The 12,139-nt window shown below is 40.0% G+C and overlaps 1 protein-coding gene across 1 annotated transcript; it reads left to right on the top strand.

Annotated features, from left to right (window-relative positions):
• The first annotated feature begins 460 nt into the window (after positions 1–460).
• On the top strand, positions 461–1,584 carry LOC102411366 (putative olfactory receptor 2W6). Its single transcript, XM_006054724.3, has one exon. It carries the CDS (start codon positions 461–463, stop codon positions 1,412–1,414), a length of 954 nt encoding a protein of 317 aa, XP_006054786.3. The 3' UTR covers positions 1,415–1,584.
• The last annotated feature ends 10,555 nt before the right edge of the window (positions 1,585–12,139 follow it).

The raw sequence follows: 12,139 nt of genomic DNA, 5'->3' as shown, positions 1-12,139 counted from the left end.
TAGAGGCTACTGAAGAAAAAGTTATAACTTCCATTCCTTTACAGCCAAATTTCTTTGTTTAAGGGCTTCCCTGGTAGCTCAGCGGTAGAGAATCCGCCAGCAATGCAGGAGCCACAGGAGATGCGGGTTTGATCCCTGGGTCGGGAAGATCCCCTGGAGGAGGGCATGGCAACCCACTCCAGTATTCTTGCCTGGAGAATCCCATGGACAAGGAAGTGTGGCCAGCTACAGTTTATAGGGTCACAAAGAGTTGGACACGACTGAAGCGAATTAGCATGCATGCACACATCTTTACTTAATGTCTTGCCCTGCAATTCCCAGTAATCAGCTGGAAACAGTCCATTTAAATAGTGTGGGTAGCAAAATAAAAAGTGTTCTTACTTTGGGGATAAAATAAGATGCACCTTTTCTGTATGGATAATAGAACACATATTAAAATAGGTTTATCAAGCCAAAGGTGATGGAGAGAAACAATGAGAGCTCTGGAGGAGATTTCATTTTGCTTGGGTTCTCTGACTGGCCGAAGCTGGAGATGGTCCTGTTTTTTGTCAATATGATCTTTTACTTTCTGGCTGTTGCTGGCAACTCCACGATCATCTTTCTCTCCCTGGTGGACCCTCAATTGCATACACCTATGTACTTCTTCCTCAGCAACCTGTCTCTCCTGGATCTCTGCTACACAACCAGCAGCATTCCCCAGATGTTGGTCAACCTCTGGGGCCCATACAAAACCATCACCTATGTGGGTTGTGTCATCCAGCTCTTTGCTTTCCTCTCTGTGGGGGGCATTGAGTGCATTCTACTCTCTGTCATGGCCTACGACCGCTTTGTGGCTGTGTGCAAGCCGCTTCAGTACATGGCCATCATGCACCCACAGCTGTGCCTGCAGCTGGCAGCCTTCGCATGGCTTAGTGGGATTGCCAACTCCATCTTGATGTCCCCACTGACGATGTCCCTGGGGAGGTGTGGTCACCGCCACATCAATCACTTTGTATGTGAGATGCCAGCTATCATTCGAATCTCCTGTGTGGACACCAGTCGGGTTGAAGGCTTGGCTTTCTTCCTGGCCATTCCCATCGTTCTTGTGCCGCTCACAATGATACTTGTCTCCTACGGTTATATTGCAGCTGCGGTGCTGCGGATCCAGTCTGCAGCCGGGAGGCAAAAGGCCTTTAACACCTGCTCCTCCCACATGGTTGTGGTATCTCTTTTCTACAGCAGCATCATCTACATGTATATGCAGCCTGGGAATATAGCGAGCCAGGACCAGGGCAAGTTTCTCACCCTCTTCTACTGCCTAGTGACCCCCACTCTGAATCCCTTCATCTACACGCTGAGAAACAAGGATGTGAAGTGGGCCATGCGGAAGGTTCTTGGGAAAGACCGCAGCCTGTTGGATGCAGGAGGGCACTGATGTAGGCAGGCAGTACTCATCCTGAGGTTCTTTCGTCCATGAAAACTGCTCTGTTCCAGGACAATAACAACACACAATTCCTTGTATAATGCTGAAATGTTATAAAGCAGGGTCTTCTCTCTTTCAGGGGCCCTTTACTCAATAACTTGTTTCCTTGCTTGCAGATGGACAGACCCTCTATTTTCTGCAAAATGACAGAGTTATTATAGTTACAAAAGATAATGTGCCAGCTAATCACAAAGGAAAATGTACTCCTCAGTGGAGTTTTACAGGAAGATAATTGTTTCTTTGCAGCTAACTTGTGATTCTGATTCCAGAGATTTGTAATGTCAATTTCAGGTCAGATACACAGGAAAGGAGGCATCATGTCAGAACAATACGTGTGTGGACATGTATGTGTGTATGTGTATGTGAGAGAGAATGACCATTATTTTGTGTTTGTTGTTGTTGTTCAGTCACCAAGTCATGTGCATCTTTGAGACCCCATGGATTGTAGCACACCAGGCTTCCCTGTCCTTCACCATCTCTTGGAGTTTGCTCAAACTCATGTCCATTGAGTCGGTGATGTCATCCAACTATCTCATTCCCTGTCATCCCTTTCTTTTCCTTTTTTTAGGGGCACACTTGTTCTATTTAGGGGCACACTTGTTCTATTTCATATACCCTTTAGTTCTGAATTTTTCAGACTCCCATGGATATGATACTGTTGATTCTTCAGGCCATTGCTTGCCTTCTTCTTTCCTGTGTAAGCAATTTGTAGCTGTTTCAATTAGAGCAATATTTCTTTTTAATTTTAGGTCATATGTCCCTTACTGATCATGAAATCAATTCAATGAATTTTAACAAGGTGGCTCAGACGGTAAAGTGTCTGTCTACAATGTGGGAGAACCGGGTTCAATCCTTGGTTTGGGAAGATCCCCTGGAGAAGGAAATGGCAATCCACTCCAGTACTATTGCCTGGAAAATCCCATGGACAGAGGAGCCTTGTAGGCTACAGTCCATGGGGTCGCAAAGAGTCAGACACGACTGAGTGACTTCACTTTAACATAAAATAGATTAGAAAATTTCAGAGGCTCACACAGAGTAAGGTGAATCAATTGTGTGAGTGTGTATATCTGTTAAATATGTGTCTTACTGTGAACCATGGACACAAAAGTATGAAAGTCACCTCCTTAAAGAATCTCTATTGGAAAAAGCTCCTAAGCAAGCCATATGTCTCCACTGGAGAAACCATTAGGGATACAAGTCTCAATACTTCAAAAACAGAGGGTCATTGAAGGAGAATAGTGGTGTGGTAGCACGTGGACAGGAAGAGTCTGGGAAACAAGGGAAACACAACTGCTTGATATAAAAGAGTTTTCCAGGACAAACAATGATGATGATGATGACAATGCTGACAATGAAACTAATTATTATGAAAATAGAGCTTTGTGCTTTGTCAACTCATGCATTTTCACTTTTGACATTTCTGAAGTAAAAATGATTCAAGATTTAATGGCAAGTCATAGTTAGCTTCACATTATTTTTTTTTTTTCTTAGACTTAACAGTGTAAAGTGAAAATAAGAAACTTTGAATAAGTTTTAAAATAATAAAATGTCAACTATTTCCAGGAACTAGTTAGTCTTTATGATGGCTAACTTGTGTTAACAAGTGTCCACTTGGCTAGGTCATAGTACCTAAAATAGAATAGGTCTTATCTGATCAGTTGAAGGTCTTAGAAAGAGGTCACCAGAGGAAGAGGAAGAGGGAATTCTGCTCCCAAACTGCCTTTGGACTCTAGTTACAACATCACCTCTTTCCTGGGTTTTCAGCTAGCTCTGTAGATTTCAAACTTGCCAGCCACCTATACCACATGAGCCAATTCCTAAAATTCTCTTTCTTATGTAGATATATAATCTCTCTTTCTCTCTCACCCTCTCTCTAAATATCTGTCTATCTCAGTTCAGTTCACTTCAGTCGCTCAGTCGTGTCCAACACTTCGTGACCCTGTGAATCGCAGCACACCAGGCCTCCCTGTCCATCACCAACTCCTGGAGTTGATTCAAACTCACGTCCATCGAGTCAGTGATGCCATCCAGCCACCTCATCCTCTGTTGTCCCCTTCTCCTCCTGCCCCCAATCCCTCCCAGCATCAGGGTCTTTTCCAATGAGTCAACTCTTCTCATAAGGTGGCCGAAGTACTGGAGTTTCAGCTTCAGCATCATTCCTTCCAAAGAAATCCCAGGGCTGATCTCCTTCAGAATGGACTGGTTGGATCTCCTTGCAGCTCAAGGGACTCTCAAGAGTCTTCTCCAACACCATCTACAAATCTCCCTACCTCTACATATCCTATTGGCTCTCTTTCTCTGAGAACCCTGACTACAGTCTCTACCAGTACTTTCCAAAAATCTTATATAAAATTAAGTATGTCTCAATTAACCTTTGCATAAGCTTTATGTAATTTTTTTAAAATTTTATTTTATTTTTAAACTTTACATAACTGTATTAGTTTTGCCAAATATCAAAATGAATCCTCCACAGGTATACATGTGTTCCCCATCCCGAACCCCCCTCCCTCCTCCCTCCCCATTCCATCCCTCTGGGTCGTCCCAGTGCACCAGCCCCAAGCATCCAGTATCGTGCATCGAACCTGGACTGGCAACTCATTTCATACATGATATTTTACATGTTTCAATGCCATTCTCCCAAATCTTCCCACCCTCTCCCTCTCTCACAGAGTCCATAAGACTGTTCTATACATCAGTGTCTCTTTTGCTGTCTTGTACACATGGTTATTGTTGCCATCTTTCTAAATTCCATATATATGCGTTAGTATACTGTATTGGTGTTTTTCTTTCTGACTTACTTCACTCTGTATAATAGGTTCCAGTTTCATCCACCTCATTAGAACTGATTCAAATGTATTCTTTTTAATGGCTGAATAATACTCCATTGTGTATATGTACCACAGCTTTCTTATCCATTCATCTGCTGATGGACATCTAGGTTGCTTCCATGTCCTGGCTATTATAAACAGTGCTGCGATGAACATTGGGGTACACGTGTCTCTTTCCCTTCTGGTTTCCTCAGTGTGTATGCCCAGCAGTGGGATTGCTGGATCATAAGGCAGGTCTATTTTCAGTTTTTTAAGGAATCTCCACACTGTTCTCCATAGTGGCTGTACTAGTTTGCATTCCCACCAACAGTGTAAGAGGGTTCCCTTTTCTCCACACCCTCTCCAGCATTTATTACTTGTAGACTTTTGGATCGCAGCCATTCTGACTGGTGTGAAATGGTACCTCATAGTGGTTTTGATTTGCATTTCTCTGATAATGAGTGATGTTGAGCATCTTTTCATGTGTTTGTGAGCCATCTGTATGTCTTCTTTGGAGAAATGTCTATTTAGTTCTTTGGCCCATTTTTTGATTGGGTCATTTATTTTTCTGGAGTTGAGCTGTAGGAGTTGCTTGTATATTCTCAAGATTAGTTGTTTGTCAGTTGCTTCATTTGCTATTATCTTCTCCCATTCTGAAGGCTGTCTTTTCACCTTGCTAATAGTTTCCTTTGATGTGCAGAAGCTTGTAAGGTTAATTAGGACCCATTTGTTTATTTTTGCTTTTATTTCCAATATTCTGGGAGGTGGGTCATAGAGGATCCTGCTGTGATGTATGTCAGAGAGTGTTTTGCCTATGTTCTCCTCTAGGAGTTTTATAGTTTCTGGTCTTACGTTTAGATCTTTAATCCATTTTGAGTTTATTTTTGTGTATGGTGTTAGAAAGTGTTCTAGTTTCATTCTTTTACAAGTGGTTGACCAGATTTCCCAGCACCACTTGTTAAAGAGATTGTCTTTAATCCATTGTATATTTTTGCCTCCTTTGTCAAAGATAAGGTGTCCATATGTGCGTGGATTTATCTCTGGGCTTTCTATTTTGTTCCATTGATCTATATTTCTGTCTTTGTGCCAGTACCATACTGTCTTGATAACTGTGGCTTTGTGTAGAGCCTGAAGTCAGGTAGGTTGATTCCTCCAGTTCCATTCTTCTTTCTCAAGATCGCTTTGGCTATTCGAGGTTTTTTGTTTTTCCATACAAATTGTGAAATTATTTGTTCTAGCTCTGTGAAGAATACTGTTGGTAGCTTGATAGGGATTGCATTGAATCTATAGATTGCTTTGGGTAGTATACTCATTTTCACTATATTGATTCTTCCAATCCATGAACATGGTATATTTCTCCATCTATTAGTGTCCTCTTTTGTTTCTTTCACCAGTGTTTTATAGTTTTCTATATATAGGTCTTTAGTTTCTTTAGGTAGATATATTCCTAAGTATTTTATTCTTTCTGTTGCAATGGTGAATGGAATTGTTTCCTTAATTTCTCTTTCTGTTTTCTCATTATTAGTGTATAGGAATGCAAGGGATTTCTGGGTGTTGATTTTATATCCTGCAACTTTACTATAGTCATTGATTAGTTCTAGTAATTTTCTGGTGGAGTCTTTAGGGTTTTCTATGTAGAGGATCATGTCATCTGCAAACAGTGAGAGCTTTACTTCTTCTTTTCCAATTTGGATTCCTTTTATTTCTTTTTCTGTTCTGATTGCTGTGGCCAAAACTTCCAAAACTATGTTGAATAGTAATGGTGAAAGTGGGCACCCTTGTCTTGTTCCTGACTTTAGAGGAAATGCTTTCAATTTTTCACCATTGAGGATAATGTTTGCTGTGGGTTTGTCATATATAGCTTTGATTATGTTGAGGTATGTTCCTTCTATTCCTGCTTTCTGGAGAGTTTTGATCATAAATGGATGTTGAATTTTGTCAAAGGCTTTCTCTGCATCTATTGAGATAATCATATGGTTTTTATGTTTCAATTTGTTAATGTGGTGTATTACATTGATTGATTTGCAGATATTGAAGAATCCTTGCATCCCTGGGATAAAGCCCACTTGGTCACGGTGTATGATCTTTTTAATGTGTTGTTGGATTCTGATTGCTAGAATTTTGTTAAGGATTTTTGCATCTATGTTCATCAGTGATATTGGCCTGTAGTTTTCTTTTTTTGTGGGATCTTTGTCAGGTTTTGGTATTAGGGTGATGGTGGCCTCATAGAATGAGTTTGGAAGTTTACCATCCTCTGCAATTTTCTGGAAGAGTTTGAGCAGGATAGGTGTTAGCTCTTCTCTAAATTTTTGGTTGAATTCAGCTGTGAAGCCATCTGGACCTGGGCTTTTGTTTGCTGGAAGATTTTTTATTACAGTTTCAATTTCCGTTCTTGTGATGGGTCTGTTAAGATTTTCTATTTCTTCCTGGTCGAGTTTTGGAAAGTTGTACTTTTCTAAGAATTTGTCCATTTCTTCCTCGTTGTCCATTTTATTGGCATATAATTGTTGATAGTAGTCTCTTATGATCCTTTGTATTTCTGCGTTGTCTGTGGTTATCTCTCCATTTTTATTTCTAATTTTATTGATTTGATTTTTCTTCCTTTGTTTCTTGATGAGTCTGGCTAATGGTTTGTCAATTTTATTTATCCTTTCAAAGAACCAGCTTTTGGCTTTGTTGATTTTTGCTATGGTCTCTTTTGTTTCTTTTGCATTTATTTCTGCTCTAATTTTTAAGATTTCTTTCCTTCTACTAACCCTGGGGTTCTTCATTTCTTCCTTTTCTAGTTGCTTTAGGTGTAGAGTTAGGTTATTTATTTGACTTTTTTCTTGTTTCTTGAGGTGTGCCTGTATTGCTATGAACTTTCCCCTTAGGACTGCTTTTAAAGTGTCCCACAGGTTTTGGGTTGTTGTGTTTTCATTTTCATTCGTTTCTATGCAAATTTTGATTTCTTTTTGATTTCTTCTGTGATTTGTTGGTTATTCAGCAGCGTGTTGTTCAGCCTCCATATGTTGGATTTTTTAATAGTTTTTCTCCTGCAATTGAGATCTAGTCTTACTGCATTGTGGTCAGAAAAGATGCTTGGAATGATTTCTATTTTTTTGAATTAACCAAGGCTAGCTTTATGGCCCAGGATGTGATCTATCCTGGAGAAGGTTCCATGTGCGCTTGAGAAAAAGGTGAAATTCATTGTTTTGGGATGAAATGTCCTATAGATATCAATTAGGTCTAACTGGTCTATTGTATCATTTAAAGTTTGTGTTTCCTTGTTAATTTTCTGTTTAGTTGATCTATCCATAGGTGTGAGTGGGGTATTAAAGTCTCCCACTATTATTGTGTTATTGTTAATTTCTTCTTTCATACTTGTTAGCATTTGTCTTACATACTGCGGTGCTCCCGTGTTGGGTGCATATATATTTATAATTGTTATATCTTCTTCTTGGATTGATCCTTTGATCATTATGTAGTGACCATCTTTGTCTCTTTTCACAGTCTTTGTTTTAAAGTCTATTTTATCTGATATGAGTATTGCTACTCCTGCTTTCTTTTGGTCCCTATTTGCATGGAAAATCTTTTTCCAGCCCTTCACTTTCAGTCTGTATGCGTCCCCTGTTTTGAGGTGGGTCTCTTGTAGACAACATATGTAGGGGTCTTGTTTTTGTATCCATTCAGCCAGTCTTTGTCTTTTGGTTGGGGCATTCAACCCATTTACGTTTAAGGTAATTACTGATAAGTATGATCCCGTTGCCATTTACTTTATTGTTTTGGGTTCGAATTTATACACCATTTTTTGTGTTCCCTGTCTAGAGAATATCCTTTAGTATTTGTCGGAGAGCTGGTCTGGTGGTGCAGTATTCTCTCAGCTTTTGCTTGTCTGAAAAGCTTTTGATTTCTCCTTCATACTTGAATGAGATCCTTGCTGGGTACAATAATCTGGGCTGTAGGTTATTTTCTTTCATCATTTTAAGTATGTCTTGCCATTCCCTCCTGGCTTGAAGAGTTTCTATTGAAAGATCAGCTGTTATCCTTATGGGTATTCCCTTGTGTGTTATTTGTTGTTTTTCCCTTGCTGCTTTTAATATTTGTTCTTTGTGTTTGATCTTTGTTAATTTGATTAATATGTGTCTTGGGGTGTTTCGCCTTGGGTTTATCCTGTTTGGGACTCTCTGGGTTTCTTGGACTTGGGTGATTATTTCCTGCCCCATTTTAGGGAAGTTTTCAACTATTATCTCCTCAAGTATTTTCTCATGGTCTTTCTTTTTGTCTTCTTCTTCTGGGACCCCTATGATTTGAATGTTGTAGCATTTAATATTGTCCTGGAGGTCTCTGAGATTGTCCTCATTTCTTTTAATTCGTTTTTCTTTTGTCCTCTCTGATTCATTGATTTCTACCATTCTATCTTCTAATTCACTAATCCTATCTTCTGCCTCTGTTATTCTACTATTTGTTGCCTCCAGAGTGTTTTTAATTTCACTTATTGCATTATTGATTATATATTGACTCTTTTTTATTTCTTCTAAGTCCTTGTTAAACCTTTCTTGCATCTTCTCAATCCTTGCCTCCAGGCTATTTATCTGTGATTCCATTTTAATTTCAAGATTTTGGATCAGTTTCACTATCATTATTCGGAATTCTTTATCAGGTAGATTCCCTATCTCTTCCTCTTTTGTTTGGTTTGGTGGGCATTTATCCTGTTCCTTTATCTGCTGGCTATTCCTCTGTCTCTTCATCTTGTTTAAATTGCTGAGTTTGGGGTGTCCTTTCTGTATTCTGGCAGTTTGTGGAGTTCTCTTTATTGTGGCGTTTCCTCGCTGTGTGTGGGTTTGTACAGGTGGTTTGTCAAGGTTTCCTGGTTAGGGAAGCTTGTGTCGATGTTCTGGTGGATGGAGCTGTATTTCTTCTCTCTAGAGTGTAATGAAATGTCCAATAATGAGTTATGAGATGTCTATGGTTTTGGGGTGACTTTGGGCAGCCTGTATCTTGAAGCTCAGGGCTGTGTTCCTTTGTTGCTGGAGAATTTGCTTGGTATGTCTTTCCCTGGAACTTGTTGGCCCTTGTGTGGTGCTTGGTTTCAGTGTCGGTATGGAGGCGTTTGATGAGCTCCTGTCAATTAATGTTCCTTGGATTCAGGAGTTCCCTGGAGTCAGGGTTTGGACTTAAGCCTCCTACTTCCAGTTATCGGTCTTATTTTTACAGTAGTTTCAAAACTTCTCCTTCTATACAGCACCATCGATAAAACATCTACATTAAAGATGAAAAGTTTCTCTACTGTGAGGGTCACTCAGAGAGGTTCACAGCATTACATGGAGAAGAGAAGAGGGAGGAGGGAGTTAGAGGTGACCCAAATGAGATGAGGTGGAATCAATAGTGGAGAGAGTGGGCTAGCCAGTAGTCACTTCCTTATGTGCACTCCACAACTGGACCGCTCAGAGATGTTCACAGAGTTATACAGAGAAGAGAAGAAGGAGGCAGGAGACAGAGGTGGCCAGAAGGATAAAAGGGGGAAATGAAAAGGAGGGAGACAGATCCAGCCAGTAATCAGTTCCCTAAGTGTTCTCCACCGTCTGGAACACACAGAAATTCACAGAGTTGGGTAGAGTAGAGAGGGGTTAGGGAGGAGATACAGGTGACCTGGTGGAGAAAATGGAGAGTCCAAAGGGAGAGAGAGCAGTCAAGCCAGTAATCTCGTACCCTAGTGAAAAATGGGTCCTGAAGATTGGGTTCTTAAAGGTACGAAATTGGTAACAAATACATAAAAGCAAAAATTAAAAATCTAGAGTAGAGTTTGGAATTTCAAAAATGCGATGTTAATGAAAAGAAGAAGGAAAAGAAAGAGAGAAAAAACGAATAAAGAAAAACAAACAAGGTCACGAAAATTATAAAGAAACTACAGGTACAAAATTGATAACTAATACCAAAAAGCAAAAATTAAAAATCTAGAGTAGAGTTTGGAATTTCAAAAATACAACATTAAAAAAAAAAAGAAGAAGAAAAATAAAGAGAGAAAACAAACAAACCAACAAAAACAATGTCGCAAAAATTATAAAGAAAATACAGGTACAAAATTGATATCTAATACCAAAAAGCATAAATTAAAAATCTTGAGTAGAGTTTGGAATTGCAGATATATGATGTTATATAAAAGAAGAAGAGAAAGAAACAGAGGGAAAAAAATTAAAAAAAGTCACAGAAATTATAAAAAAAAAAAAACTATAGGTACAAAATTGATAACATATACCAAAAGGCTAAAATTAAAAATCTAGAGTAGAGTTTGGAATTTTAAAAATACAATGTTAAAAAAAAAGAGGAAGAAGAAAAATAAAGAGAGAAAACAAACAAACCAACAAAAACAATGTCGCAAAAATTATAAAGAAAATACAGGTACAAAATTGATATCAAATACCAAAAAGCATAAATTAAAAATCTTGAGTAGAGTTTGGAGTTGCAGATATATGATGTTATATAAAAGAAGAAGAGAAAGAAACAGAGGAAAAAAAAAGTCACAGAAATTATGAAAAAAACTATAGGTACAAAATTGATAACATATACCAAAAGGCTAAAATTAAAAATCTAGAGTGGAGTTTGGAATTTCAAAAATACAATGTTAAAAAAAGAAGAAAAAGAAACAAAAACAAAAACAAAAACAAAAACACGGTCAAAAAATTATAAAATATATATATGAAGTTTGCTGAAGAAGAAAAAAAAATAGGGTCTTTTTTTTTTTTTTTGCAAAGTAATAGTTATAAAAGTGAAAATTAAAGGACAATAGAGGACTTAAAATTTAAAAAAAAAAAAAAGAAAGATTGATCGTAAAAATAGTAAAAATATATCTAGGTCTTTCTCCGGGTTTGTTGTATTGTGGGTTCAGTTCATTTTTGGCTAGTTCCTTAGTCCGACTTACATTTCTCAAGATCTATAGGCCCCTTCCTATGTAATCCGTAGTAACCACAGGGTTTTAATCTATGGCCTGTAGCTTCCAAGGTGTCTCCCTCTGTTATAGCTTCTTCTGTTTGCTGGTCTCTTCAGTGTCTGGTTCCCGCCCTGACACAAAGGGGACGGTGGAGGACACTATTTTTTTTTTAATTTTATTTAGGCTCCCTTGTTCAGCCGTGCTGTGGGGAGGGAGGGAGGGATGCTGCAAACAGATAACACTGGCGTGCGCTCGCAGTTCCTCAGCCACACTGGGTCTGCCCCCGCTCACGGCGCGTGTAGCCTCCCTGCCCACCCTGCTCGGGCTCTAGGTTGTTCTGCCGGGAACAATCAGAGGCCGGCCCTGGGCTGAGGTCCCAGGTCCAAGCCGCTCAGGTTCAGGCACTCGGGTAGTCCTCAGAGGTGCAGACTCGGTTGGGCCTGCGTTTTGTGCTCTTCCCAGATCCGAGCAGCTCAGGTAATGTGTTTGGCGGGCGCCAATGCTGCGACTTATCGCCTCCCCGCCACTTGGTTATCTGGGTGTAAAACCGGCGCACCTTCTCAGGCAGATGTTGACCGTCCAGACCCCCAAGAAGTTTTAGTTAGCAAAGAAGCCTGCTTACAGTTTTATAGATAGTGTCCCTATGGGGCTGCGATTGCCCCCTTCCGGCTCTGGCTGCCTGTCACCGGAGGGGGAAGGTCTGCAGCCGGCTATCTCTGTTCAGTCCTTTGTTCTGTGCGCGGGCCTGGCGGTGTCTTAGGTTAGGGCTGGCTTTTCGTGTGGTAGATATCCCACAGTCTGGTTTGCTAGTCCAAATTATTTCGCTCAGATAGCGCTCAGAACATTCGGCCTGATTCTTACTCTAAGGGACACAGCCCGCGCCGCACTTCCCTGCCCAGCCCCCGCTTGCTAATGCCGTGTGCAGGCGTCTGCGCTGCTTCTCCGCTGGGAGAGTTACCG

The sequence above is a fragment of the Bubalus bubalis genome, chromosome 9 (genome assembly GCF_019923935.1).
Source record: "Bubalus bubalis isolate 160015118507 breed Murrah chromosome 9, NDDB_SH_1, whole genome shotgun sequence".
Taxonomy (NCBI): domain Eukaryota; kingdom Metazoa; phylum Chordata; class Mammalia; order Artiodactyla; family Bovidae; genus Bubalus; species Bubalus bubalis.
The sequence above is the reverse complement of the archived record's forward strand: the minus strand, read 5'-3'. Positions and strand labels throughout refer to the sequence as shown.